Genomic DNA, 27,276 nt, shown 5'->3' on the forward strand with positions numbered 1-27,276 from the left:
TAGAGACAGCAGTTAGCACATGGGGTCCCTGATCTTGATTGAGGCATCTTGGAACTACTGCAATACAAATGATAAATAATGTTAACAACAACATTCTGAAATCCTCCCTGCAATTTTACTCAGGCAAACTCCCAATAAAATCTGTGGGAGTTTGCCTAAGGTTTGAGTATGAAAAGAACACAGGCTCTGCCCTCCAAACAGTAAGAGTCATGCATGGAAATTACAATCTCAAATGAGAATAAAGGAAATTTACAACTGCCAGTGAACTTCCTTATGAAAGGGACATTACAAAAATAGAGTGTTGTTAAAAAAATCAATTTGATCAAACCTATAATTGATAGAACTGTTTTCACGATGGCTTCACATGTAAGTGACAACATTTTTGTTTGGATGTAAAAATCCCCCCAGCAATTTGCATCCTAAACATTGCACACATGGATGAGAACCAGAAACTGACCTGAAAGCTAAAAATGGCTACAAACAAAGAATGGAAAAGACTAATTTACTTTTCACTGACTAATCTGAATAAAATGTTAAAATAAAATAAAGGTAAACAAAGGACAAAGCACCAATCGGAAAAGGTAAGTGAGATTTGAAAGATTCTTTGTTTGTAATAATCTGAACACAGCAGATGGGGGGCAGGAGTGGGGGCTGGCTCAAGCAATTAGGTGCAAGGGATATGAACTGCCAAACTTAGAGGTGACGGGGGTCTCAACCCTGGCACAAATTAAGCACTGGAACGCGAACACAAGGAAGGACGCTTCTTTAAATATCAACAGAGGAAGAAGTGAGGTTCTTTCCCAGGAAAGCTTATGCTCCCAATACTTCTGTTAGTCTTAAAGGTGCCACAGGACCCTCTGTTGCTTTTTACAGATTCAGACTAACACAGCAACCCCTCTGATACTTTTCTAAATATGACATTTTCAATCTGTCCCTTTAGGGTGCTGAATATAAACTCAAAATTCGCAACTGTATTAATGGGCACTCCCCACGCCCATCAGTTGCATGTCTTTTCTCGCACCTCTTGACCAGCACTGTATCTTCTCCAGCCGTGCTAATCTGAACGGGGAGACTGGAAAAGGAAGCGGAGTGTGGCGTTCGCTCACTGCCCTACTGAAAAGCGAACAACAAAAATCCTCCCTCCCCATTTTCTAAAGGGGGGAGACCCCACCCGGGGCTGGGATCCCAACAGGCTCTCATTCCCGGGCTGGTACAGCTTCCACCTCCATCCAGCGGCTCTATCCCTTTAAATTGCCGCCGGTGCCGCAGCCGGTGCCGGAAGGACCCTGGAACTGCAGCTGATGGTGGCTATTTATACCCGGGCTGGAGCAGGGGGAGTCGGACTGTGTCTCAGTGCGAGCGTGGGCAGAGAAAGGCCGCGGCGCGCAGGGGGCGGGCGCCGGGATTCCATGTCTCCTTGAGGCGCCGGCTTGGTTGTGCAGGGGCTGGGGGTGACCTGCAAAGGGGCGTTTCCTTCCTGCCATGGATGTAGCAGGGGCCTGAAGGTGCTTGCCCAACCCCGGGCGGCGGCCGCGCTAGCCCCGAGGATCGTGCCCGTAGAGAGGCGGCCATGGCCACGGCGGTGTCCTCCACCCCGGGAGGCAGCGGGCGAGCTCTCGGTCGCTCGGCCGCATTCTCCCCGCTCAGCCCGACCCGGCTCAGCCGGCTGCAGGAGAAGGAGGAGCTGCAGCAGCTCAATGACCGCCTGGCCGCCTACATCGACCGGGTGCGGGCCCTGGAGGCCGATAAATCCACGCTGCAGCTGCGGCTGGCGGAGCAGGAGGAAGGGAGCAGCCGGGAGCTGGGCAACCTGCGGCTCCGCTACGAGACCGAGCTGGCGGATGCCCGCAAGGCGCTGGACTGCATCGCCATCGAGCGGGCCACGCTGCAGGTGGAGCTGGGCAAGCTCAGCGAGGAGCACCGGCAGCTGCACGCCAGGTCGGTGTCTCCTCCCTTCCCTCTGCGCTAGCCGGGCTGCGAGAGGCTGCTCTGCACGGCCTGGCCCCCGTCACATGGCAGGGGGAGTAGCCTCTGGCTCCAGTGGCTACTATTAGCGCACCCCGCCCCCCCTTTTCTGTGTCCCTGGCCCTCCTCCCTCCTCCTCTCTTCCTATAGCTAAATGCCTCTCGAACTTCCCTGCTGGTCACTGCTCCTACAGGCAGCTCGCAGATTGGTGCGTGGTACTGGGATTTCCTGGGAACAGGTGCTTAGCACCCAGGGACAACCGAATCTGCTGCAGCTAATAACAGTATAGAGGGATCGCTCACCTGTAAACAAATGACAGGCCTCAGCTACGTTATGGGGGAGCCTGGCCTTAATGGATTAAGCGTGTGCGGTGTGGCTATTGATGCCCCATTTAACTGACCCCTGTCGAGAGGTGCCTGTTACGTTAAGAATCCTACCCTAATGTGGCCCTTACATGCTGATATCTGTTGCTAGGGTTGACCTGTTGAGTAGGTCTCTAAAGTATTCCCATTCCAAACCTGTACAGGAATAAAGCCTGTGGGTGCTCAGAGACTGGAGCAAATGCTTTCTCTACTGACCAACGTTCAGCGGCTTACAACGCTTGGACTTATGTCTTGCATGCTTGGTTTTGGTTCAGAAGTTTAAGCTTCATAAAAACCTAATCTCTCATTTTGTGATTGGAGAGCAAGGAAAGGACTGGTGCCAGTTCTCAAAACACAAAGTAGCTGAAAAATTTCAGAACTTCAGTCTTTGTTTATAGAACCTTAGACTTGGCTGATCTGTAATCCTGAGAATTGGTGCTTTTTTACTTTCTGAAACAGCTAGGCTTTAGAAATGACTGACTTTACAGCCTCCTGAAAATGGAAAAGGGCTTACATATGCAGTATGTTCAGCAAAAGATGTACTAGATCTAAGTCCTAATATTTAGAGGTGCTTGTTTCTGTGCAGTCTAACTGCAAGTGTCTCAGATGACTTGGAACAACCTTATCTTCCTGGATGTCATGAACTTGATATACCCTTTAAATAGCTTAGAACTCGTATGGGGTGAACAGTATCTAACAGCCTTCCTGCAAGCAATAACCATTAGTTGTTCAACTTGGTTTACTACACAGTGCTTCGTACACTCTTAAAGTATAAAGAAGTGAGATGCAAGTGCATACTTAGACCAATAGTGGTAACTGAAGAGCCAGTTGTAGGATGCTTGAAAAGAATGACTGGCATAGTCCCACCAGCTCTCTCATCCCATCACAATTGCAGGAGAAAGATCAGAGCAGGAGTAAGGGCACAGGAAGAGAATACCTGTAATAAACAGGAAGATACTTAGTCTAACTGGTTTTAGAGATACAAATAACTCTGAATATACAAATATGATGGTTCCACCTCAATGTGTACTTCAGTAATGCAAAATGGGACCTCATAAGTGAATCTTATGACTGTTTTGGATGTCCTCAGATCTTAGACACATATAGGTAAACCCCAATCTTTCTTTAGTAAGAAACAGACTTTGAAAATACTAGTTTAATACTGATGCATCTGAAGAAGTGAGGTGTTTTACCCACGAAAGCTTATGCGCAAATCAAAGCCTTTAGGGTGGCACCGGATACCTTATTGTTTTTGTGGGTACAGACTAACACGGCTACTCCCTGATACTGGTTTAAGCTCTTCTAGTCAATCTGAGATCCATATCTGTTTGAGGACTGGAGGAAGAATAAAAATAACTCTATACTTCGGGGTGTCATTCACTATTCCTAGTAGCCAACCACTAAGGCAGTCCTGCGAACTATGAAATTTTGTATACACTTCTAAAAGCCAGCATAGGCAGTCATTCAACAGCTATGTTAAGGAGTAATGTAGACTTTTAGATGGCAGGAATATGGCAGCACATGTCCATAAAGGGAAAACGTGTCTAATAAAATTCAAACCTGCAGAATAAGAATTCCACATGAATGGGAACAGATGACCGACAATGTCTGTCCTCTTACTCATAACCACACAGAGTAAAGACGTATTTGAATTTTATAGTAGCTGTTGGCTGGGGAACCAATAATTGTCTTAACTTTTTGTATTAACAGCAATAATGCACAATTAAATTGCCCTGTGGGATAGGGGATAGAGGACAAACTCAATGACTAATTGTAAATCCTGACTTAGAAACTCACAATTCATCCACTTCCCAGATTGTTGATTTCACCAGGAGAAAATAGGGATTGTGCCTTAAAATCTCAAAGGACTGTCTGATAATCTGGAATGTCACTTTCCAGTATCAGTTCTAACAAATCCATGTCTGTCATAGCTGTTTGAGGCCAGAAACATTATAGTGTCTTTGAGTCCCATGCTCTTCCCTAGCACTTTCTATTGCAGGGGTGGGCAATTTTTTTGGCCTGAGGGCCACACTGGGGTTACAAAACTGTATGGAGGGCTGGGTAGGGAAAGCTCTGCCTCCCCAAACAGTCTGGCCCCTGACCCCTCCCGCTTCCTGCCCCCTGACTGCCCCCCTCAGAATCCCTGACCCATCCAACCCCCCTGCTCCTTGTCCCCTGATCGCCCCCTCCTGGGACCTAACCGTCCCTGGGATCCCACCCCCTATTCCAACCCCCCTGCTTCCAGTCCCCGGACTGCTCTGACCCCTATCCACACCCGTGCCCCTTGCCTATTCAATCCCCATCCGTTCCCTGTCCCCTGACTCCTATCCACACCCCAGTCCCCTGACAGGCCCCCTGGCACTCCCATACGTATCCAACCCTCCCCCCATCCCCTGACTGCCCCCCAGAATCTCTGCCCCATCTGACTGCTCCCTGTGACCTCCTGCTCCTTATCCAACCCCTTGGCCTCCTTACCATGTGTGACGGAGCAGGGAGCAGGGCAGATTTGACCTGGGAATGTTGCAGGGGGGTTGCAGTGGGGATGTGGGACTTCCCTTGAAGGAAGCTACCTGAGCTGTAACCTGAGCCAGGAACGGGGGTGGGGAGAATTAACACCTTCTGCCCGGGAGACTGAACAAAGGAGAGGAGCAGCGGGAGGGGCTTGGAGTTTAGTTTCGGTTGGGGCTGGGTGGTGCAACGCAGGGAACCCCAAGCTGGGGTCCAAGCTCCCTGAACCTCCCCGAGGGACCTAATTGAGGGGGTCTGGTCGTACCTACACGCTCTGCTTGAGACTGTGTTCCTGTCCTTAAATAAACCTTCTGCTTTACTGGTTGGCTGAGAGTCACAGTGAATCTCGGGAAGAGGGGTGCAGGGCCCTAACTCCCCCACAATCCGCAACAACTGGTGGCAGCGGCGGGATCTACTGCACCCCGTGGACGGCGCTTCCTGCAGTAAGTGACTGGGGAGCAGTAAAACGAAGGGGGATTGACGGGGACCAGGCGCGCTGAAGAGTGAGAGAGAGACGGTTATTACCCCTGGGAGTGTGTGACCAGCGAGAAGGACTTTTGCAGTAACAGGGTCCCCCGAGGGGATCGCAGCGAGTGGTCCCAGGGGCGGAGGAGTCTGCAGCTCGACCCTGGCAGAGAGGTGGTGACCTCGAGAAGGGCTGGCACACTAGGGGGCCCCCTGGGAACTGTGGGGAGCTGTGAGCACACAGGCCGGTGAGTGGCCAGCAGGAAGATGTATGCCAAGCGGCTTAAGAGCGACCTGGTGGAGCTGTGCAAGCAGAGGCAGCTGCGCATTGGGAGGCTCACCAAAGAACAGCTCATTGCCCAGCTGGAGGCGGAAGATCGCGCGAATGAACTGATCCCTGTGTCTCAGGGAAGCAGCCTGGCAAATGCAGCGCAGGCCCCAGTGTCTGTCCCAGCTGGGAGTGGTCAGCCGGCTGCTGAGGGCGTCCCGAGACCCCTCCTTCCTATGCCTAGGGGAAGGGTGGGGAGGAGCCCAGCAAATACCGAAGGCGCCGTGGCCCCCCCGGCCAGCAGGGGGTCCCCCCGGCGAAGCTCGCCGGCCAGCAGAGGATCCTCCCGGCGACGTTCGGCATCCGGGGAGCGGAATTGGCTGGAATGGGAGAAAGAGCTAAAACTGAGAGAGCTGGAGGATCGTGAACAACAGAGACAGCATGAACGGGAGGAGAAAGAGAGACAGAGACAGCATGAACGGGAGGAGAAAGAGAGACAGCATCAGCGTGAACGGGAGGAGAAAGAGAGACAGAGACAGGAGAATGAGAGACAGCGTCAGCATGACCTGGAACTGGCGAGATTGAAGGGCAGCGAACCCCCGGCTGCGGTGAGTGAGGGAGGACCCAGGACTGCACGGAGCTTTGATAAGTGCATCATGGCCCCATACAAGGAGGGGGAGGACATGGATGACTTCCTGGAGGCCTTTGAGACGGCCTGCGAGCTGCATCGGGTGGATCCCGCGGACAGACTCCGGGTCCTTACCCCCTTACTGGACCCCAAATCCGTGGCATTGTACCGCCAACTGGGAGAGGCAGAGAAAGGGGACTACGAACTATTCAAAAAGGCCCTGCTACGAGAGTTTGGGCTGACTCCTGAGATGTACCGGGAAAGGTTCCGGAGTCAAGATAAAACCCCTGAGATCTCATATCTGCAACTAGCCGTCCGCATGGAAAGATACGCCAGCAAGTGGGCTGGTGGGGCCCAGACGAAGGAGGACCTGATTAAACTGCTGGTACTGGAGCAACTGTATGAGCGGTGCCCATCCGACCTGAGGCTGTGGTTGGTGGACAGAAAGCCAGAGAACCCGCGACACGCCGGGCAGCTGGCTGATGAGTTTGTAAAGAGCCGGTCAGGGGGTGGCAGGGAGGAGCCCCAAAGGAACAGGCCCGCCGCGATGCAGAGAGAGAGTCACCCTGGGACCTCCCAAAGGGGGAATATGGGGAATCCCCTCCCACGGGGAAGGCCCAGCATCAGGGACAACCGACCGGCTCGAGGGGACCCACGGGACCTGAGCTGCTATTACTGCGGCCGAAGAGGCCACGTTCGGGCCCAGTGCCCCAAGCTCAAGGACAGACTGAGCAGACCGAACCCGCACCGGGTTAACTTGGTAGAGGCCCAGACGGACGAGGGGCCGGCTTCCCACGCGAGAGGGGCTGGCAGCTTATCAACTGCTCAAGAGAGAGAAGGGCCCCCGGCCAGCTTCTCTGGGGGGCCAAGGAGGGCCCCAAGGACGTGGGAGTGCACCACCATTTGCCCACTGAGGTGTTGATGGGGGGGGACCTAGAGGACTGGCCAAGCAGCCCCCAGACCGCCTTAGTTGTGACCCATAGCCAGAGCCGGCGAGGGGCACTACGCCCTGACCTTGGGAAGGATGTCCCACCGGAGGCACCGAACCCTTCCCGGGTGGGGAGGGAACACCCAAGGACAGGCCACGGGGTGGCTGGGGCGTCCGACCCAGCCGACGAGAGGGAGCAGGTCCCCATCCCTTCCCCAGCCGCCGAGTTCCAGGCCGAGTTGCAGAAGGACCCCTCCCTGCGGAAGCTAAGGGGCCTGGCTGACCTCAGTGTGGTACAGACCATGAGGAGAGGATGCAAGGAGAGGTTCCTGTGGGAGAAGGGGTTCCTGTACCGAGAGTGGGCTCCCCCGGGGGAAGTGGAGTCGTGGGGGATCAGGAGGCAGCTGGTGGTTCCCCAGAAGTTTCGCCACAAGCTACTGTACCTGGCCCATGACATCCCTCTCGCAGGGCACCAGGGGATCCGGCGCACCAGGCAGAGGCTGCTACAGAACTTTTACTGGCCCGGGGTCTTCACCAACGTCCGGCAGTACTGCCGATCCTGTGACCCCTGCCAGAGGGTGGGGAAGGCCCGGGACAAGGGGAAGGCAGCATTGAGACCTTTGCCCATCATAGAGGAGCCTTTCCAGAAGGTGGCCATGGACATAGTGGGACCTCTCAGCAAGACGACCCGGTCTGGGAAGAAATACATCCTGGTGGTGGTAGATTTCGCCACCCGCTACCCCGAGGCAGTGCCCTTATCGTCCATTGAAGCAGACACTGTGGCGGATGCGCTGCTGACCATTTTCAGCCGAGTGGGGTTCCCCAAGGAAGTCTTGACGGACCAAGGGTCCAACTTCATGTCGGCCCTACTCCGGTGCTTGTGGGAGAGATGTGGGGTCCGGCACAACTGGGCCTCAGCATATCACCCCCAATCCAACGGGCTGGTGGAAAGGTTCAATGGGACGCTAAAAATGATGCTGAAAACATTTATGAATCAGCACCCGCAGGACTGGGACAAGTACTTACCTCACCTGCTGTTTGCGTACAGGGAGGTACCCCAGGAGTCTACCGGGTTTTCGCCTTTCGAACTGCTATATGGAAGGCGGGTAAGGGGGCCCCTGGACCTGATGAGAGACGAATGGGAGGGGAAGGCCACTCCTGACGGAGAGTCGGTGGTGGAGTATGTCCTGACCTTCCGGGAACGACTTGCCGAGCTCATGGGCCTGGCCAGGGAGAATCTGGCCAGAGCCCAGAGGAAGCAGAAGGTCTGGTATGACCGCACAGCACGGGCCCGCACCTTCGCCACTGGGGATCAGGTGATGGTCCTCATCCCCGTGAGGAAAAACAAACTCCAGGCCGCCTGGGAAGGGCCCTTCAAGGTTGTCAAGCAACTAAACGAGGTAAACTATGTGGTGGAGCTGTCGAACCGGGCACACCACCACCGGGTGTACCATGTGAATATGATGAAGCCATATTATGACAGGGGGAATATGGTGTTGGCCGTGTGTGGACAGTGGGAGGGGCAGGGAGATGACCCTTTAGTAGATCTATTCCCTGGGACAAGAGTTGGCTTCCCCCTGGAAGCAATTCCCCTCTCTGATCGGCTAACCCCTGCCCAGCGAGCTGAGATCGGAGGGGTGCTGCATCTGTACCAGCAGCTGTTTTCCAACCAGCCTGGACGCACTAATCTGACTGTCCACCGGGTGCAGACAGGATCGCACCCGCCTATAAAATGCTCCCCCTTCCGAGCCACAGGGAAAACTGCTCAGGACCTGGAAAGAGAGGTCAATGACATGCTGGCTTTGGGGGTGATCCAGCCGTCTTCCAGCCCTTGGGCCTCGCCGGTGGTGCTGGTCCCCAAAAAGGACTGGTCGATCCGGTTCTGTGTGGACTATCGGAAGCTCAATGCCATCACTGTAGCCGATGCCTACCCCATGCCCAGGCCGGACGAGCTCCTAGACAAGCTGGGAGGTGCTCGGTACCTTACCACCATGGATCTTACAAAGGGCTATTGGCAAGTGCCGCTGGATGCAGATGCCAGGCTGAAATCGGCCTTTGTCACCCCTCTGGGGCTCTATGAGTTCCTGCCCTTCGGCCTCAAGGGAGCGCCGGCCACCTTCCAGCGCCTGGTGGATCAGCTACTGAGGGGGATGGAGAGTTTTGCCGTGGCGTATATCGATGACATCTGTGTCTTTAGCCAGACCTGGGAGGACCACATATCCCAGGTTAGACAAGTGCTGGACCGACTCCAGAAGGCTGGGCTGACCGTAAAACCGGAGAAGTGCAAGGTGGGGATGGCTGAGGTATCCTACCTAGGCCACCGGGTGGGAAGCGGCTGCCTAAAGCCGGAACCAGCCAAAGTGGAGGTGATCAGAGACTGGCCCGCTCCTCAAACCAAAAAGCAGGTCCAAGCCTTTATTGGGATGGCAGGGTACTATCGGAGGTTCGTGCCCCACTTTAGCGCCATAGCCGCCCCCATCACTGAGCTGTGCAAGAAGGGGAAGCCAGACAAAGTGGTCTGGACCGAGGAGTGCCAGGAGGCTCTCCGGGCGCTGAAGGAGGCTCTGGTCAGTGGCCCAGTTCTGGCAAACCCAGACTTTGACAAGCCCTTTATGGTGTTCACCGACGCCTCAGACACAGGACTGGGGGCGGTGTTAATGCAGGAGGATGAAAAGGGGGAGAGACACCCCATCGTGTACCTGAGCAAGAAGTTGCTACCCCGGGAGCAGAACTACGCGGCCATCGAGAAGGAATGCCTGGCCACGGTGTGGGCCCTCAAGAAACTAGAGCCATATCTCTTTGGGCGTCACTTCACCGTGCACACCGACCACTCTCCCCTGACCTGGCTGCACCAGATGAAAGGAGCCAACGCCAAGCTCCTGAGGTGGAGCCTGCTCCTGCAGGATTATGACATGGACGTGGTCCATGTGAAGGGACGTGACAACGTGATAGCGGACGCGTTGTCCCGGAGAGGGAGCCCTGAACTTCCCCAGGTCACTGGTCAGAGTGACCCCGCTCAGTTCAGTCTCGAAGGGGGGAGAGATGTGACGGAGCAGGGAGAGTTGTTGCGGATTGTGGGGGAGTTAGGGCCCTGCACCCCTCTTCCCGAGATTCACTGTGACTCTCAGCCAACCAGTAAAGCAGAAGGTTTATTTAAGGACAGGAACACAGTCTCAAGCAGAGCGTGTAGGTACGACCAGACCCCCTCAATTAGGTCCCTCGGGGAGGTTCAGGGAGCTTGGACCCCAGCTTGGGGTTCCCTGCGTTGCACCACCCAGCCCCAACCGAAACTAAACTCCAAGCCCCTCCCGCTGCTCCTCTCCTTTGTTCAGTCTCCCGGGCAGAAGGTGTTAATTCTCCCCACCCCCGTTCCTGGCTCAGGTTACAGCTCAGGTAGCTTCCTTCAAGGGAAGTCCCACATCCCCACTGCAACCCCCCTGCAACATTCCCAGGTCAAATCTGCCCTGCTCCCTGCTCCGTCACACCATGCCACTCAGAGCAGCATGTCTGGCAGCCTTGCCACCTGGCTGGAGCCAGACACACTGCTTGGCAGGAGCACGCAACCCTGCTGCCCACGCGGCGGTGTAGCTGCTGGGGAGGGGAACAGTGAGAGAGGGGCCAGGGACTAGCCTCCCTGGTTGGGAGCTCGAGGGCCAGGCAGGACGGTCCTGTGGGCCGGATCTGGCCTGCAGGCTGTAGTTTGCCCACTGACCTATTGCTTGGGGAAAGAGGTGGGCATGCCATACTTTCCAGTGTATACCTTCTTGGCCCACCAAACTTCCTACTGTGTCCTGGTTTTTCCACATAAAAATCACTTTACCAGAATCCTGTCCTGGATGCCAAGGTCTGAGCTCCCTCTGAGAATAAAGGGGAGGTGGGTGAGCCTGGCAGCCCATCTAGTCCTGAGGCAGAGGCCTACTGGCCGTCCGATACCATTCTCCTGGCTCATCTCTCCTCTCCCGCTCCACGTTACCACGTAACCCCATGCTATGAAGCCCTATGCTCCAGGAGGCCAGTGACGGAGTTGCTTTCCTAGTGAGCATGCTCAGGGTTGTGCCCTACTCTGACCATAGCCAGGATGGTAGCCTCTTGGGGCCAAAACTCCTCCCTCTCTCATGGGTGGCGCCATTACAGGCTGCTGGCACTTAGATTAGTGGATGGCCCCAGAAATGTTTTCTGCCAGCCTGGAGCTGCTTTACCAGGGATTTGGCTAAAGTTTGAGGAAACAGTTAAACACCCCTAATGTTAGTGTCCGCCTGAGCCAAGAAAGATGCTAAGCACATGCCTGACGCGACACGGGGGTGTAACTGAACTAGCTGCTCAGCTGACTGAAATTCCCCTTCTGTCCTGGCATTACATGTTAAACCTGGGCTTGAAAAACTTGCTAGACATGCTAGTCAGAGAAGTAAATCACCTAGCCCAGAGGAAGATGTGAAAGGAAAAGTTTTGAGGGTCCCATTTGAAGGTCAAAGGGGCAATGCCCACTCTTACTCCCAGCTGATGAGAAGAAGATTGTTGGCATTTCTACCACTGCTGCCCTTTCGTAGGACTCCTTTTTTCCCTCCTCTCTGGCTAGCAGATGTCAAATTTTAAAGCTCTGTCTTCTAGCTACTTGAAAGGAGAATTGCTCTTTCTCACCCTTGTCACGATCACTGCTACAAGAGCTTCTAGCTGCTGTCTGTTCAGAAAACACTCAAGGGGGGAGAGTCTCAGATTTCACTACTTTAGATGGGTGGGTGGGGGTCAGTGCTACTGCAGTGGGCACTGTAAGAGCATGTACAGAATGAACTGGTGATTCGAGGGTACAATGAAATAATATTAGGTGTTAATGTTTGCATGCGGGTTTTTTGTATAGTTTTATCTTTTGGGTGATGATGGATAGTGAATTATACTCCAGTGCTACTCTTAACCATTTATAAATAGACAAGAAATGGTTGGCTGTGGTAGAAACTATAAAAATGTAAGCAAGATTAAATATATTGTTCCCTCCCCTCCAGCAGTAAATTCTTATGAATGTAAAACTTTCACTTGCAGGAATTCTAAAAAAGAAGCTGACTTAAACCTGGCACAGGCTCGTATAAGAGATCTTGATGCTCAGCTGAACTCCAAGGAGGCTGACTTAGCAACAGCTTTGAGTGGAAAAAGAAGTTTGGAGGGCGACCTTCAAGAGTTAAAGGATCAAATAGTCACTGTAAGATGTTGCATAGAATCTACATTATTTCATGGTTGGTGATATCGGAAGTTCAATTATGACTTCCCACACTGGACTCTCTATTTTGCCTCTGTTGCTGTTTATAAACTTCGTGGGGAAAATAAGATATTAAAGTTTTAAACTCATGAAGTTCCTTGTACTTAATAGGTAAGGATTGGCAGAGAAGGACTTGCAGAATTTTGATAAAAGCACATGTCCTGGTCACCCGTCTATGTCAAAATATTGGGTCGGGGAACCATGTTGTGAGGCTTGTAATCCTGCTTAATCACATGAATTAATAAATTATAAAGCCAGAAGGGCCATTGTGATCATCTAGTTTTGACTTCATATAATTGAATGACACTCTTTAGTCTCAGCTACATGGACAGGACCAAACTTTGCTCTTAACATGCTAGTTACAGCCTGTGTAACCTTCCCTGAAATGGCAGATACTAGGGAGGGAAAAATTAATGTCTACCTATTCACCTGGATTGAAGGACCTTCTTACTGTATCTTTAAATGCTTTACCCTAACTTTAAGAGGAAACCCTCTACCCATTTGATTTAATGAATGGTTGTTGTTTTTTTTTTTTTTTGTGAAAAGCTCTTCCTCTTACTGTAAAAATTGCCTGAAATGTATTGCATTTTGGGTTTAGGATACTATTCAGTTTTGAGTTCTTTAGGGGTTGGAGGAGATTAATGGAATACTGCAGTTTAGGGTCTGTTAGATATGAGGTAAGTGTGTCTGTTTCACTACGATGGCTTAAAATGCTGCCATAAAATGTAGACTTGTTGGCTTAGGGTAAGAATTGCACTTGCAGGATATAATTGAGTTTTAGAAGGAAGACTTATGTACAATAAATGCACACCATCTATTGGTTTCAGGCCTTTGGATTTTCATAATTCTTATCTCAAATTGAGGCTTGGCTCATTTAGTATTCTGGAGGGAAATGACAATGGTCTTGTACAACTGATAATCCTAGCATAACTGGGTTCCTTAGCTGAGTAGGGTTAGAAAACAGTAGTTCTACAACTTAGCTGGTCAGTGATTAATGAGGCTTCTGTATACTTGGTTTGTTAAGTAGCCTAGTTCATTCTGGAGATCTGCTCCCAAAGTGATCAGAAAGCAGCCCTGTTCCGTTAAGCTTTTTGGGGGCAGGACTGCAAGTGTCTTCCATGTGAAGAACCCCAAACATATTCTGGACCTTATTGATGGTGAACTAAATCAGAAAGGTTCCTTCCCTTAAAGTTGTTGACTATAGGAGTAACTCTGAAATCTAATCTTTGGCTGTTAGTGTAAAAATGTCACTTTCCTTGCATTCTGATCTACCACAAAAATCTTTTCTTTCCTAGCTTAAGTTGGCATTGGAAGATACCAAAAAGCATCTCCATGGAGAAATGTTGAAGAGAGTGGACCTGGAAAACCAAATGAAAACTGTGCAGGAACAAATGACATTCCAGAAACGCCTTCATGAAGATGTATGTCTAAGTTAATTTTAGCAAGGATTTCCTAGATGCCAATTGCCATTGCCCCTGGATACCCTTACAAAATCAATGTTAAAATGCACTTGATTCCTAAAAAGGTAACTAGCTGAATCAACCTTATGACCCTCTGCCAGCCAGCAAAAGCCACCTAGGTGGGTAAACTCCAGGGATGTGCACAAATTTAGGTAACATCAGTATCTCCTAATATATTTGAGCATGTTTCTCTCCTTCCACCTCACAGCTTCATTGAAATCCAGTAGTTAATATTCTATTATGCTACTATAAATCACCTGTAAAGTTCAAGTTGTTTTTCTAATATGGGGGAGGCGGAGGTGTTATCTGCTGGAGTATGAGATTTGGTTTACTTTAGACTTTCTGCAAACACCTGGAAACCTTTGCAATTTTGACTGTTATGTTTTAGCTTTCTCTCAAATTACACCTGCTAAGATAACTACAGTCCTAATACTACTTGGATGTCTAATTTAAAAAACAAACCAACCCACTAACTTCATAGGTTCTTGTTTCTAAGCGATTTCCTTTTGTATTTTTCATGGTGACCGCTGCATAATCAGGTTCTATATAGTATAAGATTAATTAAATTTAGTCTCCATTTAGCTTTAGAATGGAACTTTTAGGATGAAATTTTCAAAAATGTCTAAGTGACTTAAGAGCCAAAATCCCACTGAATTTCACATAAAGACAAGGATAGGGGCAAAGACACTTCTGATTTCATTAAAAAAAAAAAAGGTATTGTCTTTTCTAGCTAGACTGGTAACTAGAAAAATGTGACAGCATAATCCAACAGGCAGGGGAATACACTTTCAGCTAGTGAGAACCCCATTGGAGATCTTTAAATCTATTACTTTCCATTTTTTTTACTTAGGGGAAAATAACCCAGCAGGGTCAGATGAACTTGGAAAGGTCTATTAGGTCATCATCTCTAAATCCCCTGATTCAAAAACAAATGGCCAAATAGTTGACAGTAAACATCTGCTTTAGTATTGTGTGATTGACTTGCTACACTGGTTTATTGTTAAAGCAGTTGCATAAGATCAGTTACTCAAGCTAAATGGTGGTATTTCATTTGACCTTTAAGCCATATACTTTTTCTCCTCCTCCTCCTCTAGGAGCTCAAGGAAACAAAAAGATTCCATGAGAGCAGGATAGCGGAAATAGAATCTGGCCGTCAGAGGGAATTTGAGAGCAAACTTTCAGATGCTCTTCAAGGACTCAGAAAGGAGCATGAAGAACAAATTCAAGAATACAAAGATGACTTGGAGCGCACATTCAGTGCCAAAGTGAGTCTTCAAAAGTTGCAAATCAAATGAACAAGCTGTCATGCTTTCTGCATCTTCATTTGGCAAGGAAGCATTTGACCCTTCCTTGAACTAGCTGACTAATGTATTTGACAGAGTATGGTCCTTCTGCTTCAAGTAGTAGAGACCCATTAATTGAAGACTGTTCTGCAGTAGGAGCCACTACCTGAATCCCTCAATCTCTGAACAGTCTCTCCAAGATCTGCCAATAGAACTTGCTATCTGCTGTCACTTCACTGTCCAATAAAATTGGTCGAGATGCATAAATATATACTATCCTCCATAACAGGAGTAGTTGGTATGAATTATAAAATTTTAAACATTCCCATCAGCAAATTTCAATCTTGGTTCTGATGTGCTCATTACAAATATCTAAACTTTCTGCATAGATGTTATATGCATAGGGCCAGGTCCATCACACCAAAAATTTATGTGGTATAATAATTGAGCAGAATTTAGTCTATTGCCAATATCGTTATCTTAATTCCTAGGAAATATGGTACTAAAGTTTGAAACTGTGTACCAGTTACAGCAGGATTAATTCTTCCTATAACAGAAATGTATGCACACGTGTAATGAAGGTGAATTAACTTAATCTACCAGTTTTGGTAGCTGACGTAATCGCAACCATCTTACCAAGACAGGATTACAAAAATACCTTGATACTAATGATGTCACCTCCAGCCCAGAACTGAGTCCAGTTACAATAGGTAATGTCACTGAAATACCAGAGATAGTCACAGGTGAAAAAACTGAAGTGAGATTGGAATATGGTCCAAGAATTTTATTAATGGAGACACTTATAGTATTACAAGCCCTCTGTACTATCTGCAGAGACATGTGATCATACTTTGTGAGTGGATTCCTTGATATCTGTTCTCACTTCCTTCCCGTTTGTCTAGTTAGTCTTCAACTCACTAACATTCCCTTTACCCTGCAGTATTAACTCCTTTGCCCTGATTATTCTTTTCTCAGTAGGGGTCCTGCTGCTGTTACTGCATTAGTTTCCTCCAGCATTTTCCCCCTTTCTTAAAGGAACATCACCTCAATCTCTGCTTGCTCTGACTAGTTAGATTCCTGAATACACAGTTAAACATGGCTATGCTTGTTTGTTCAGAGCTCTGGTACCAGCATTGGTGTGAAAGAGCATTTGATTACTGACACTCAAAGAAACTATCTAGTATCCTGTACTGTCTCAAGGCAGCTTCCTACCCCATTAGCCATGGTACCACTAGTGAACTTGAGTTTCTTCTCTAGTGGTGTCATTTCTGTGCATTTTCAACAAATCTATGCAACAGGAAATATTCCATAGTCTAGGCAGTGGTGGAGAGCTGGATTAGGGTTGTGATGTTGAATTATGTCTTGGTAAATCAATTTCCACTGTAAACAAACTATTAAGATACTCTACGTCTTCATACATATGCAACTAAATCTGTATGTCTAAATCACTTGGTAACCCTTTTTACTAGAACAAAGGGTCACCAGAGTCCTAATCAGTTATTGACAACTATTTATCCATAGATGGAGAATGCCCAACTTTCTGCCGCAAAAAATAGCGACTTTGCCAATGCTGCTCGGGAGGAGCTGATGGAAACAAAGATGAGAGTTGACACTTTGACATCCCAGCTTAATCATTATCAAAGCCAGGTACCATTCTTCAGTGAGATCATTGGATTTTTTTCCTTAGTGACATTTGTATTTTCTAGACATTATCTGCTTTTCCCCCCTCCCCAAAATTGCTCTTGACTGAGCTCTATTTTTAGTATCTTATTCAAAATAATCACTGATAACTAAACCTATTTAATTAAATCTAAGAACTGTGCATTGGAGAACAGAATAAGAGAGTTACAGGAGACCCTGGATTATGACCGTGAGATGCATCGAAGACGTATGGCTGAAAAAGATAAAGAAATGGCACAAACGCGGCGGCAGATGCAAGCACAGTTGGAAGAATATGAACATCTACTAGATGTGAAACTGGCTCTAGATCTGGAAATAAATGCCTACAGAAAGATGCTGGAAGGAGAAGAACAGAGGTAGGATACAATATTGAGCAATACAAGAAGACTTTCTTCCTCCAACATACCTTCATTCTAGAAGTCTGTGTACTGAGTGGGAGGGGAGAAATCTGAAGTTAATCTTGTTCCCAGTTGGCTATTGGGAGAACTCAGACTACTGGCTTCGGTATGTAAAATACTGAAGATGGGCTTTATACGTTAGTATATGCAATCTCTTCTAAACGATAAATGCATTGATTGAAACATCATGTACCCTGAAACAGCAATTTGTAACATTAGGAAGTGACAAAACAAATCCCTTGGCTGCCAAATTTTCCTATAGACCTTATAGTAATGTTAATCCTCAATGCTTTTTCAAGTCGATTGGCTGTCTAACCACTTACCATAGAGGGTTTGTTCATGGAGATCTTAATTCCTGCAGTGTCCATAAGAGAGAAAATAATGCAACAGCTGAGGGACAGGGGGAGAGGAGGTGGAAATTCCATAACTTGCTCTGAACTCTTCTTGCAAAAATTGGAAAGCAGGCCATAAGCTTTTGCACATTGTTCACTAGGAGACTCCTTGCCATAAAATAAAATACCACACTCCAAGACTACAACTAAGCTGGTATGGGCAGAGGGGAAGCTACACTAGGTCTGGGCACAATGGGGTTGGCACAACTTGCATACTTAACATGGTCACTTGGCTCTTTTTAGGCTAAAACTGTCATCTAGTCCATCTTCCCAAAGTGTTGCAACCCAGGCAACAACCAGCCATGGGCATCGCTTCCTGCATGGAAAAAAAAGAAAACTGAAAGAATCCAAAAAGGGAGAGCACAGTGTCAGCTTTAAAATTGTTCAGCATGCATCATGTTCAGGAAATGTGTCTATAGAAGAAATTGACACAGAAGGGAATTTTGTCAAGCTTAAAAACAACTCGGACGAGGTACTCCTTCCCTGCTCTCTAATAGCTGATAGTCTATCAAACTTCAACCACCTTTTTTCCCCATACACAAAACCAATATCGACACATTAAACTAAGTGGTGCTATCTAGCCCAGTATCATAAGGCCCAGTTTATTCAGCATCTTGCTTTTCTAATGATTTTCCTCTTCTCTTGGTCCTCAAGAACCAGTTTAAAGTAACATACCCATCTCCATATTGTTCAAGAAATGGTCCATAGTAGCTGTTGCCGGTTAGAGAAGCCACAAGACCATTTGTGGGAAACATACCATTTTATTGAAAGCTATAGGTGTCTGTGGATGCAGAAAGACAATCAGTCCAGTTTAATCAAGGATAAAAGCATATAAGGTGCTTAGGGTGTCAGATAATACCAATAGCTGTTTAGGTCCATTTTAGCTGTGGCAGGGCTCCTACTCTGCAGCCAATTAATCAGATAGCTTTTACCTAGTCTATCCAGTAGTCTGCAACTATCTAACTGCTTGGTGATGGGGATGGGGGGTTCAACTTACTCAATTAACTGTTTCTCTGCTGGGAAGTCTGGCAAAGCCACAGTCAAGAGTGGTATTCTTGTATTCAACTGGCATGTTAAGAACATGCAGGGTACCCTACCAAACTAGGTAGTAGTCCAAAGTAGGTTCTCTCAACCCTGGGCAGTGAGTGGCTAGCTTTAGGCTGGCTACCTGTCAAAGGCTGGATAACATCCACAGCTCTAAGTCACTCTTATATGTTCTAAACATGACTTGCTGAACCAGGGCAGAAGAAAAGCTGCCTCTGGGTAGACTTTAGTAGCCCAAGCTGCCCACAATCCCTGCTTCACTAGTGCTGGGAGTTAACTGAGTTTTGTGGAGGAGTTCAGAGCGGAATACCCAGGAGAAAGTTTCCTGGTCTGTCTGACCAGTGCCTTCAACTTCTGACTGCTATGAACCATTTAGAGCATTCACAAATGGAATGGGTAGTACCTGTACTGCTGCTTTGACTGAGGGAAAATTCAGGGGCATACGATTCCTAACAAACTCCCATGAGATCTGTTTGCACAGAGGCTATGGGTCTTGGCACAACACCCTTACCCCATGAGAACTTGGCTCCTGAAGAAGGTACAATAATGCCATTAGACTCCCTTCCCAGGGCAGGCTTTCTACTTCCTTTGGGATGGGATGGACAGGATATTGTGACAAGAATGTCTTAAACAGGGAAATTGTCACAGGTTTGAAGGGATGATTCTGCAAATAAGTGATTTTGGTCCTGTTCCCCCAACATTGCAGAACCCTAGACATTAACAGGGACTGGAGGGAAATGCTGCATTACAAGGGTAGCTTTTGCTCTAAAGCAGAGGGTATGATCTGATTTTAGTTCTTAAAATGGCAACTGGATATAGAAAAGCTCTGCAATTCAAAGGTGTCTGAACTTGTAACACTGCAGCCAAACAAGCCTATATGAACAATGGTAGTTCTCATTCTGCTGTAAAACGACAGCTGCAGAATTGGATAGAGGTTAGATTCTCAGATCATACATCTTAGTCTCTGAGTTCTTACCTAAGTGTCTGGAATCCCCTCTCTGCCTTATTAACTAGGATTGTTAAAGAGCAGTCTTCTGAACTAATGAATAACTTGAAACTAAGAAGGGGAGTCTTAGTGTGGAAAAAGTTGAGAATTAAAAATTGTTATGAAACGTCACAAATTAGTCAGCTTAACCCTAGTTGTGAACACATGTAGACTGAAATGGTATGAAGAAGCCTGATTGAGGAGGTATCCTTCAGTCTAAAGTTTATGGCCATTCTTCATTGGAGAAGATGATCCAGTCTGACGTGCATTACTCCAGGATAGTGGTTATGAATCTCCAAACACTCTTAAACCAAAAGAGTGCTATTGATGCCTGCTATCCTGAATGCTCTAGTGAATGGTGAGGCTGAGACAAACCTATATAGTTACTAAGTCTGATCACTGTTTCGGGAACTCTTATGGGATCAACCACTGCTGCCAGAATCTTCAGTGCTAACATGGAACAGAGTTAAACTAAATTTATACTTTAAGAATGGCCCCGTCTTGACAGCAACAGTACCTTGCAAACCAGAATGTAGGAAATATAAAATGGCCTAGACTAACAATTGATGCCAGCACATAGGTGTGATCTCTTTAGGATGTCCATCTAGTTACAACTTCATATCCTCTTGTAATGGTATCTTGCCTTCCTAACTGCAGGATCAATCACTAAATGGATGGGTACTAAGACGACGACTTGGAAGTTTGTCTGAAATAATATACAAATTCCCTGCTCGGTTTGTCCTTCAAGCAGGCCAAGTAGTTACGGTAAGTAACTTAACACTGCCCTGCCAATCTGATTTGCCAAGCAAGTAATTCTAATTAACTTTAAAAATCAGATTTGGGGTTTTTTATTGTTACCATCATGTAAAGAAGGCAAGTATACTTAATGCCTATGCTGAGGAAGCTTTTTTTCTCCTGATAGTTTGGCAAGATTGAGATGGCCTGACTGGTAAACTTCAGTGCAACTTTAGGAATGGAGTGACTTAGCACCATCTTAATAGTTGAGGCCTGATCAAAACCTTAGGAGTGATCTCACTTGCAATTGTTGAAGTGGGGCATATTCTGAGGCAAAGAGGTTTAGTTTTCTTCATTTACAAGCTAAGAATGGGCCAGTAGGGAATGGGCTGGGGGGAACATAAATACTGTGCAGTTCACTTTCTAAGCTGTGCAATTCTTCCTGTCACCTTCTCACAAACTGATTAGCACAGCAAGGGCTGTGGAGGCTAATAGACTGGAGTGACAGTTGTAGAGCTGCTCCATGGCCTGGAAAGGGGGCTGTTCAATCCAAGTCCTCTAGCTAGCACTTTGCTCAAGGGCAATTGAAGTAGTGCAGGCCACTTGCCTGGTAGTGAACTTGAACCTGTGCACTGCTCTGTACTAAGTGGTTTTTTTTTGGGGGGGGGGTGTTTTAGTGCTGGTGGTTCAGCTGCTCTAGTGGTAGCAATGTTGAGCCCATGCTGGTGGCAGCATGTTAAGCACAATATTTGTTAGACCTACTCTAAGCAAGTGCAGTACTTAAGCCTGATTACATCTTTCAGACCCTGCTCAAAACAGATCTTTCTGCCCAGTAGAAAACCTGTGCCATTAGACTAGCATAGATAAGGCACTACTGAACACTAAACAGACTTGCCAGCACTAAATAAATGACCTCAAACGTCTGTTGGCTTAATGGGACAAAATGGTTGGCCAGGAACAAGAACTCTACATTCAGAGGGTATAGCGGGTAGAGCCTCCCATTAGCAGTTCTGCCTGCTGCACTTCTTCCATGCCACCGCCTAGTGGGTAGACTAAGTGTTCCACCAACTCCAAAGGCAATTCATGGAATCTGCCCTAATTTACCACTTAGACCTGTTTCTGAGCACCTCACAGCCACGTTTCTGCTAGACCAGGTGTGTCTAGTGTTTTACATGGGAGCTATAGACACTTACTCCAAACTGAATTTGGTCTTTAATGTTCCAATACCAGTCTACTGACTGTTTAAAAGGAAGGTTTTTTATTTTATTTTAAAGCTCATCAGTTAAATCTCTCTCTAGATCTGGGGTGCTGATGCTGGTGTAAACCAGAGTCCTAGTGATCTGGTCTGGAAATCCCAGCAGTCTTGGGGAACTGGGGATAACATTGGTGTTACACTCATCAATGCTGATGGAGAGGTAAGTGAAGCAATAACCAATTGCACCTTTTCTAGTCTTCAATTTGCTGAAGAACAAACAAGCTTATTTAATTTGGGTGGGGGGGACACAACTTGTTGCAGGAGACTGCAGAACGGAAGGTCATACATGTATCCAGAGGAGAAGAAGGTGGTGAACTGGAAGATGAGTTTGATGAAGAAGAAATAACAGGGAGCGAAATGGAGTTTCATCGTCGGGTAAGAATCTTTCTGCATTCAGAACATAGTAGCAACAGAAGTAATCAGTGGCTTTCTTTTGTAGTAAACAGTACTAAAAACATGCCCCAAAGTCTTGCCCATGGCCTACAACTCTTGCCATTTTTCTCCCTGATGTCAGACCAAAAGAAGAAAAAAGAAATGTTGTTTGGTGTCATGATTGTGTTTCCTGTGAGCATCACAAAATAGGTGAGACCAGAGTGAGCATCATGCTTGTTTCAGAGTGCACATTGTGCTTGTTTTCTTGCAGAAATGTTTGCTTCATCAGTAGTGCTGAAATCTCTTGCTTCTGTGTAGTCTCTGCATGGCTTTGCATGTGAGCTGAAATCAGTGCTTCACATATCCGATCTGGGAGCACAACATTAATGTAGTTAGAGGTTCACATTTTAATTAATCTTTTACTCGTCAGAATGTTAACTACAACTAGCAGAATCTTTTTTTACTGTTTGTTCATGCCCAGGAACAAATTCACTAGCTAACTTTAGTATAAGACAGGAATGATGACAAAATACTCATACCAATATTGTGCATGTAACTTATTGCAACTAGAAATCTTGTGTACTGTAACTTAGTTAAATCTTTTCTGCTTGGTTTCCACAATTGTGGAAGCAACAAGAGGGAATGGGGAGTGACTTCCTTCATTTGGAATATCCGATTTCAGTGTCTTTTCTATTGTTTCATAATAGCAATTTCAAATCTGGACTATAGAAGGAAAATATTTCCACTAGAATGTACTAAAAGCCCTTGGATACTTTCATAAGTGCCTTAAGCTCCTAAGGCCATTATTAATAGGTGCTTTTGAAATGTATCCACTGCATATAGTTATCTACTTACTTGCAGCTTAATCCCCACCTCCCATTAGTCTCTTCCCTTGAGTTTACTTTCCAGGGGGGATCAGAGAACAGATGCAGGCCATACTGTGAGAGTAAGCCCACTTGAAGCCAGAACATGTTCTGGCTATTTAACTTACCTAGTGTCTTCTTGGCTACTTTCTGGATCATCGTGTCATGTGAAAGACCTACCACACACCCTCCAAATGGGGCTTGAGTTGTGGATTACAAAACTCTTAGTGATGAAGATTAATTGGTGTACTTGATTTGTGTTGGTCACTTAAAACTGAATTCTAAATTAAAGTTTGGTACCAAGACTTATTGCATCATTTATTCACAGTTGTGAAGACTTCAAACAACTTTCAGTGTTCTGACTGTGGAAGTGCTGACTCCAATAGGACATCCCAGTTTGGCTGGAACAGTCATGCAAGCCAGTAGACTATACTCTAAGTGCTGCTTTATACTAACTGTGAGAGGGATTACCTAGGTATCCCTCCCAACTTCAGAGCTCTTACCTTCCCAAAAAAGTCAAACATTAGAATAAAATTGGCCTTTGGAGTTGCACCTTCTACTACAGGGATCTATTATGGACTTCTGCAGCCATGGGTCTTAAGGGTGTCTACAGTCTCTCGCATCCTAGAAAATGATTGGCTGTACTTAACCAGTTCCTGCTCCAAGTCACACCTACAAGGGATACAGGAGATGCCACAAAGAATGAACCAATTGTCCCTCTTGTTCAATATATATCCAGGTGCTTTAGAAGGGAAAATACCAGGCACCTAGTGAACTACTGTAGTAGGCTCTTGGAAGGATAACTTCTTCCTGATGTTAGTTGGTGACAACCTTACAGTGCAGCACTAAGGTACAGAACTTTCTGAAATGTTACTGTAGATCACAATTCTTAAAGTTTAGAATCCCTGTACCCCTAATCTCTAAGTTGGAACTCCCCAAACACACACATGTAGAATCTACTTTAAATAAATCAGACCTTTTGATCCTGCTGTCTAACTGCATAGGCTAGGCAACCTATTTAAGTGTATTAATACCCTGAGATCTTTGTGGGTATCAGAGTGCTAGTGGGCCTTGTGACCCCCATGCACCAGGTCACAACATAACTCACTGAAATTTGGCCCTCTATCATGGAGAGGTGGCTGGGACAAACTTCAGTGAGAGTGGCATTGCAGGACCCATGAATGAGTAGGAAGGCTCATTGTGTCCCTCACCCTCCAGTTGAGAACTGCTGGTGTAGATAATGACCTTGGCTAGTTCGAGCAGAATGTTCTCTTAAGTGTTTGGAAGCTGTGGTTTTAAGAACAAATTGATACTAAATCATTGTTCTCTAATAAAACTGTCTTAACTTGGTAAAGTTTGTTTAATAAGCTTGAGTCCAAGACATCTGTTAACTTTCATGAGTGGCTTGTGGTGTCATGTAGGGGAGCTCCTGAATAGAAACTGGAGAGAGACACATTTTGCTTTAATGCAAATAGGAGTGCAATTCTACACTCCTAAGCTATTTTGGAAGACGACACTTAAACTTCATATTAAACATTATGAATTCTGACTGAAACTAGATTGAGACAGGTTGCTTAATTAGTCTAATTTAATAATTAAACTAAAATGACTCCCTATCCCAAGTGACATTGTCTTAGCAGGATCCGCAAAATGGGATAGAAGTCCAGGGATATACAGGGACTCAACATCTTTCAGCTGTTTTTGCTATGTAAACTCACAAGTTCGTGCCCATCCACAATCCCACGATTCACTTAACTCATGCTAGGTTGGAAAACTTCAAAAACTTTAACAAAATAGAAACTTTCTGTGAAAACATGTTCCCATTTTTCAGTCCAGCTCTCTATGTTCTTTAATTGAGCACCCAGTACTCAACCCTGAGACTGACAGCTTTGCTTTCATTAGCCTCACTTCAGGCTGAGGAAGGAAAACTAACCCCCTCTGTCTGCTGCAATCTGTTTTGAATCTAGTAAGTTTCTTGGGGCTCATCCTAATACATCACTAAACCACTCTTATTGATATAGCCAGCCCTGTGGGCAAAATGGCTCTGCTTAAGCTCTTAAACCAGGTTGAAATTCAAATACAGAACATACTAAATAGGACACTTTTATTTGTTTTAAATAATCCTGTGTTAAAATACCAACACCCACCTTTGCTAGCAGCCTAAAACAAACTTTGAAGGTACTATTGACAGAGTGTAATAAGAATGTCTAGTTTGCAAAATAGATTTTTTGTTTGTTAACAAAACATGGTTTAACTAGCAAGACTCCATACTGTGAGAGCCATATGGGCCTATAGTATTACAAGAGGGAAAGGCCAGAAGAGTAGTGAAGAGATATGTAATAATTCCTCATGCATTGTGTAGGTGAAAAGAACATGTAAGATGCCTTGTTAAACTACAGCACAACTTTTTCCTATTGCTTCTGCCCTATGCCATTTTAGTTGTCTTAAAGCATGATTTTTGCATGTATGTAAGACAAGCTTTGAATTCATTAGACTGTCTTGCTTGCTTTGAGCAGTTTGCAATTCAGAAGCCATCTCCTATGTTATGGCTTAAGCTTTCCTTTTAATGCAGAAATTTAACCTTCAAAATTTTTCTCTAGAACAAAGAGTAAACCACATGGGAATTGGTTAGAAGGTAAATAATTAACCCCTAATCGTGCACTCCTCTACATTCTTTCTCTTATTAATCTTGATTACAATAGGGATGCTAAATTGTCTACTCAGTAGTTCATTGGGCTTAACCTATTTAATTTCTCTTTATAGTGTCTCCAGCAAAATGAAGATCCTAGCTGTTCTGTCATGTAACTAAACCAGGGTAGTGACTACCTAAAACCACTTCTTAAACCAAAGTGACCCTTCAGACTGCATGAATTTTCAGCAACTTCTGGAACATATGAATCTTGGATTTTTTTCCCCTATCAGACCTGTTTAGAGAGCATCCTCCAGAATGTGAAACTTCCTATTTGTTGATATTGGGCCCTGCCTTCAATGAAACTAGATCCAAGTGCACATTTCCTTTTCCAAGTCTTTCCATGACAAATAGAAGTATTGTGATTTATTCACCCACAACTACTTGCCCTAAAGTTTACAGTAACTTCCTGCTGGGCATGTCTCGTCCTAGCCAGGGGTGGTAAATGATCACAAATTTAATGGCTTCAGCTTTCTGAACTCCTGATTTATTCAAAATATTTTCTCAAAAGTGGACTTAGAAGAACTGTTTCAAGCCTGACCGAAATTTAGGTGGACCAAATACTGCCTCAACTTCTACCTTGTGCAGCTCCACTGAATTGAAAGTCAGAGCAAATTGTTATCCTTGTTTCAAACACCCCAGGACTCATTTTATGTTTGAGGCTGATACTAAAGTTCCCTTGATTGGTCTAAGCCAAATGATGTAGTAATCTACTGGTGTAAAGTTTTAAAATGAGCAAGCTATTTGTAAAACATGTATTTTTAACTTGTAGTTAAATAAACCAACCATTATACTGTTTCTATAGCCTAGTACCGGTTAGACATTTTGAGTTTATTTATTAAACTATGTACAGTAAAGTGTTAAACTTTGAGGTGAGTAGCTTTGCACTATAAATGTGAACTAAAGTCTGATGCCAACATAGCAATACTGTGGTTAAATACAGCAGTACCCAAGTTAACTGCTTACTTGGCAAAACATTAATGGGGACCGAACTAATTTAATTAGTTTGGTATAGCTAATGATCACACACTCCAATGATTGCTAAGTCTTGATACCTTTTAATGAAAGTTCCTGTGTTTATTAAACATCTGAAATAAGGATGTGTACTTCTGTATTCATAGTTGAGGTGAGGACAACTTCTATTTTGTTAAATAGCTAGATATATTCTCTATTACAGCACTGAGTTCAAGTGGATTAATATATAGCATTGTAACAAGGTACAGCTAAAATGTCTAGCACATAGAGGGGTTGGTCATGAGTAGCCACTCCAGTTAGCCATTGTAATGGGGTTTTTTGTTTACCTAGTGGCTATACTGAAAAGAGGGGAAATAACCCAGCAAGAGTCCCTAGTTAAGCAACACAAGTCTGTTTCCGTGCTAAAAAGTTAACTGATAATACAGCCCCATCTGAGCACTGGAGCAGCTTTCAGAATTCTTTGTTGCCTTGCCAAAAGTCTCTACTGTATAGTTTGTCTGAATTTTAAGATCTGGCCCATGTTAGGACCGTGCTTTTTAGAGTGCTTTAGAGTTCCCTTCAGTTAGACGGATTAAAAAAATAGCATTTTAAGACACTGGACACCTAAAGGGTGAGTGAATTTGGCCTTTCTTATTTTAGCAGACCCAAATTCTTCATTGTGTTGCACCTTGTCACTTTAGAAGAATTTAAAATAAGCTCTGTTTATGATCTTGCTGTGTTTATAATCTTGGGCTGTTCAATTGATTTTTACTATTAAAGATATTTTCTATGTA

The 27,276-nt window shown here is 46.0% G+C and overlaps 1 protein-coding gene across 3 annotated transcripts; it reads left to right on the forward strand.

Annotated features, from left to right (window-relative positions):
* Window positions 1-27,276, forward strand: LOC128844808 (lamin-L(III)-like). 3 transcript variants are annotated; one of them, XM_054042816.1, is made up of 12 exons: window positions 1-1,938; window positions 12,159-12,315; window positions 13,668-13,793; window positions 14,927-15,097; window positions 16,637-16,762; window positions 16,931-17,151; window positions 17,829-18,057; window positions 20,272-20,379; window positions 21,648-21,764; window positions 21,866-21,979; window positions 22,119-22,186; window positions 25,603-27,276. In XM_054042816.1, exons 1-11 carry the CDS (start codon window positions 1,571-1,573, stop codon window positions 22,155-22,157), a joined length of 1,776 nt encoding a protein of 591 aa, XP_053898791.1. In that variant the 5' UTR covers window positions 1-1,570; the 3' UTR covers window positions 22,158-22,186; window positions 25,603-27,276. The 3 variants fall into 3 exon arrangements, with proteins under 3 accessions (XP_053898791.1, XP_053898792.1, XP_053898790.1); XM_054042817.1 differs by lacking the exon at window positions 25,603-27,276 and adding an exon at window positions 23,168-23,769; XM_054042815.1 differs by lacking the exon at window positions 22,119-22,186.

This window comes from Malaclemys terrapin, chromosome 10, assembly GCF_027887155.1.
Source record: "Malaclemys terrapin pileata isolate rMalTer1 chromosome 10, rMalTer1.hap1, whole genome shotgun sequence".
Classification (NCBI taxonomy): domain Eukaryota; kingdom Metazoa; phylum Chordata; order Testudines; family Emydidae; genus Malaclemys; species Malaclemys terrapin.

Coding starts and splice junctions, on each gene's coding strand:
- LOC128844808 (XM_054042815.1), top strand. CDS start 1,571: ATGGCCACGGCGGTGTCCTCCACCCCGGGAGGCAGCGGGCGAGCTCTC. Junction 1,939..12,158: donor CACCGGCAGCTGCACGCCAG/GTCGGTGTCTCC, acceptor TTTCACTTGCAG/GAATTCTAAAAAAGAAGCTG. Junction 15,098..16,636: donor AGCGCACATTCAGTGCCAAA/GTGAGTCTTCAA, acceptor ATTTATCCATAG/ATGGAGAATGCCCAACTTTC.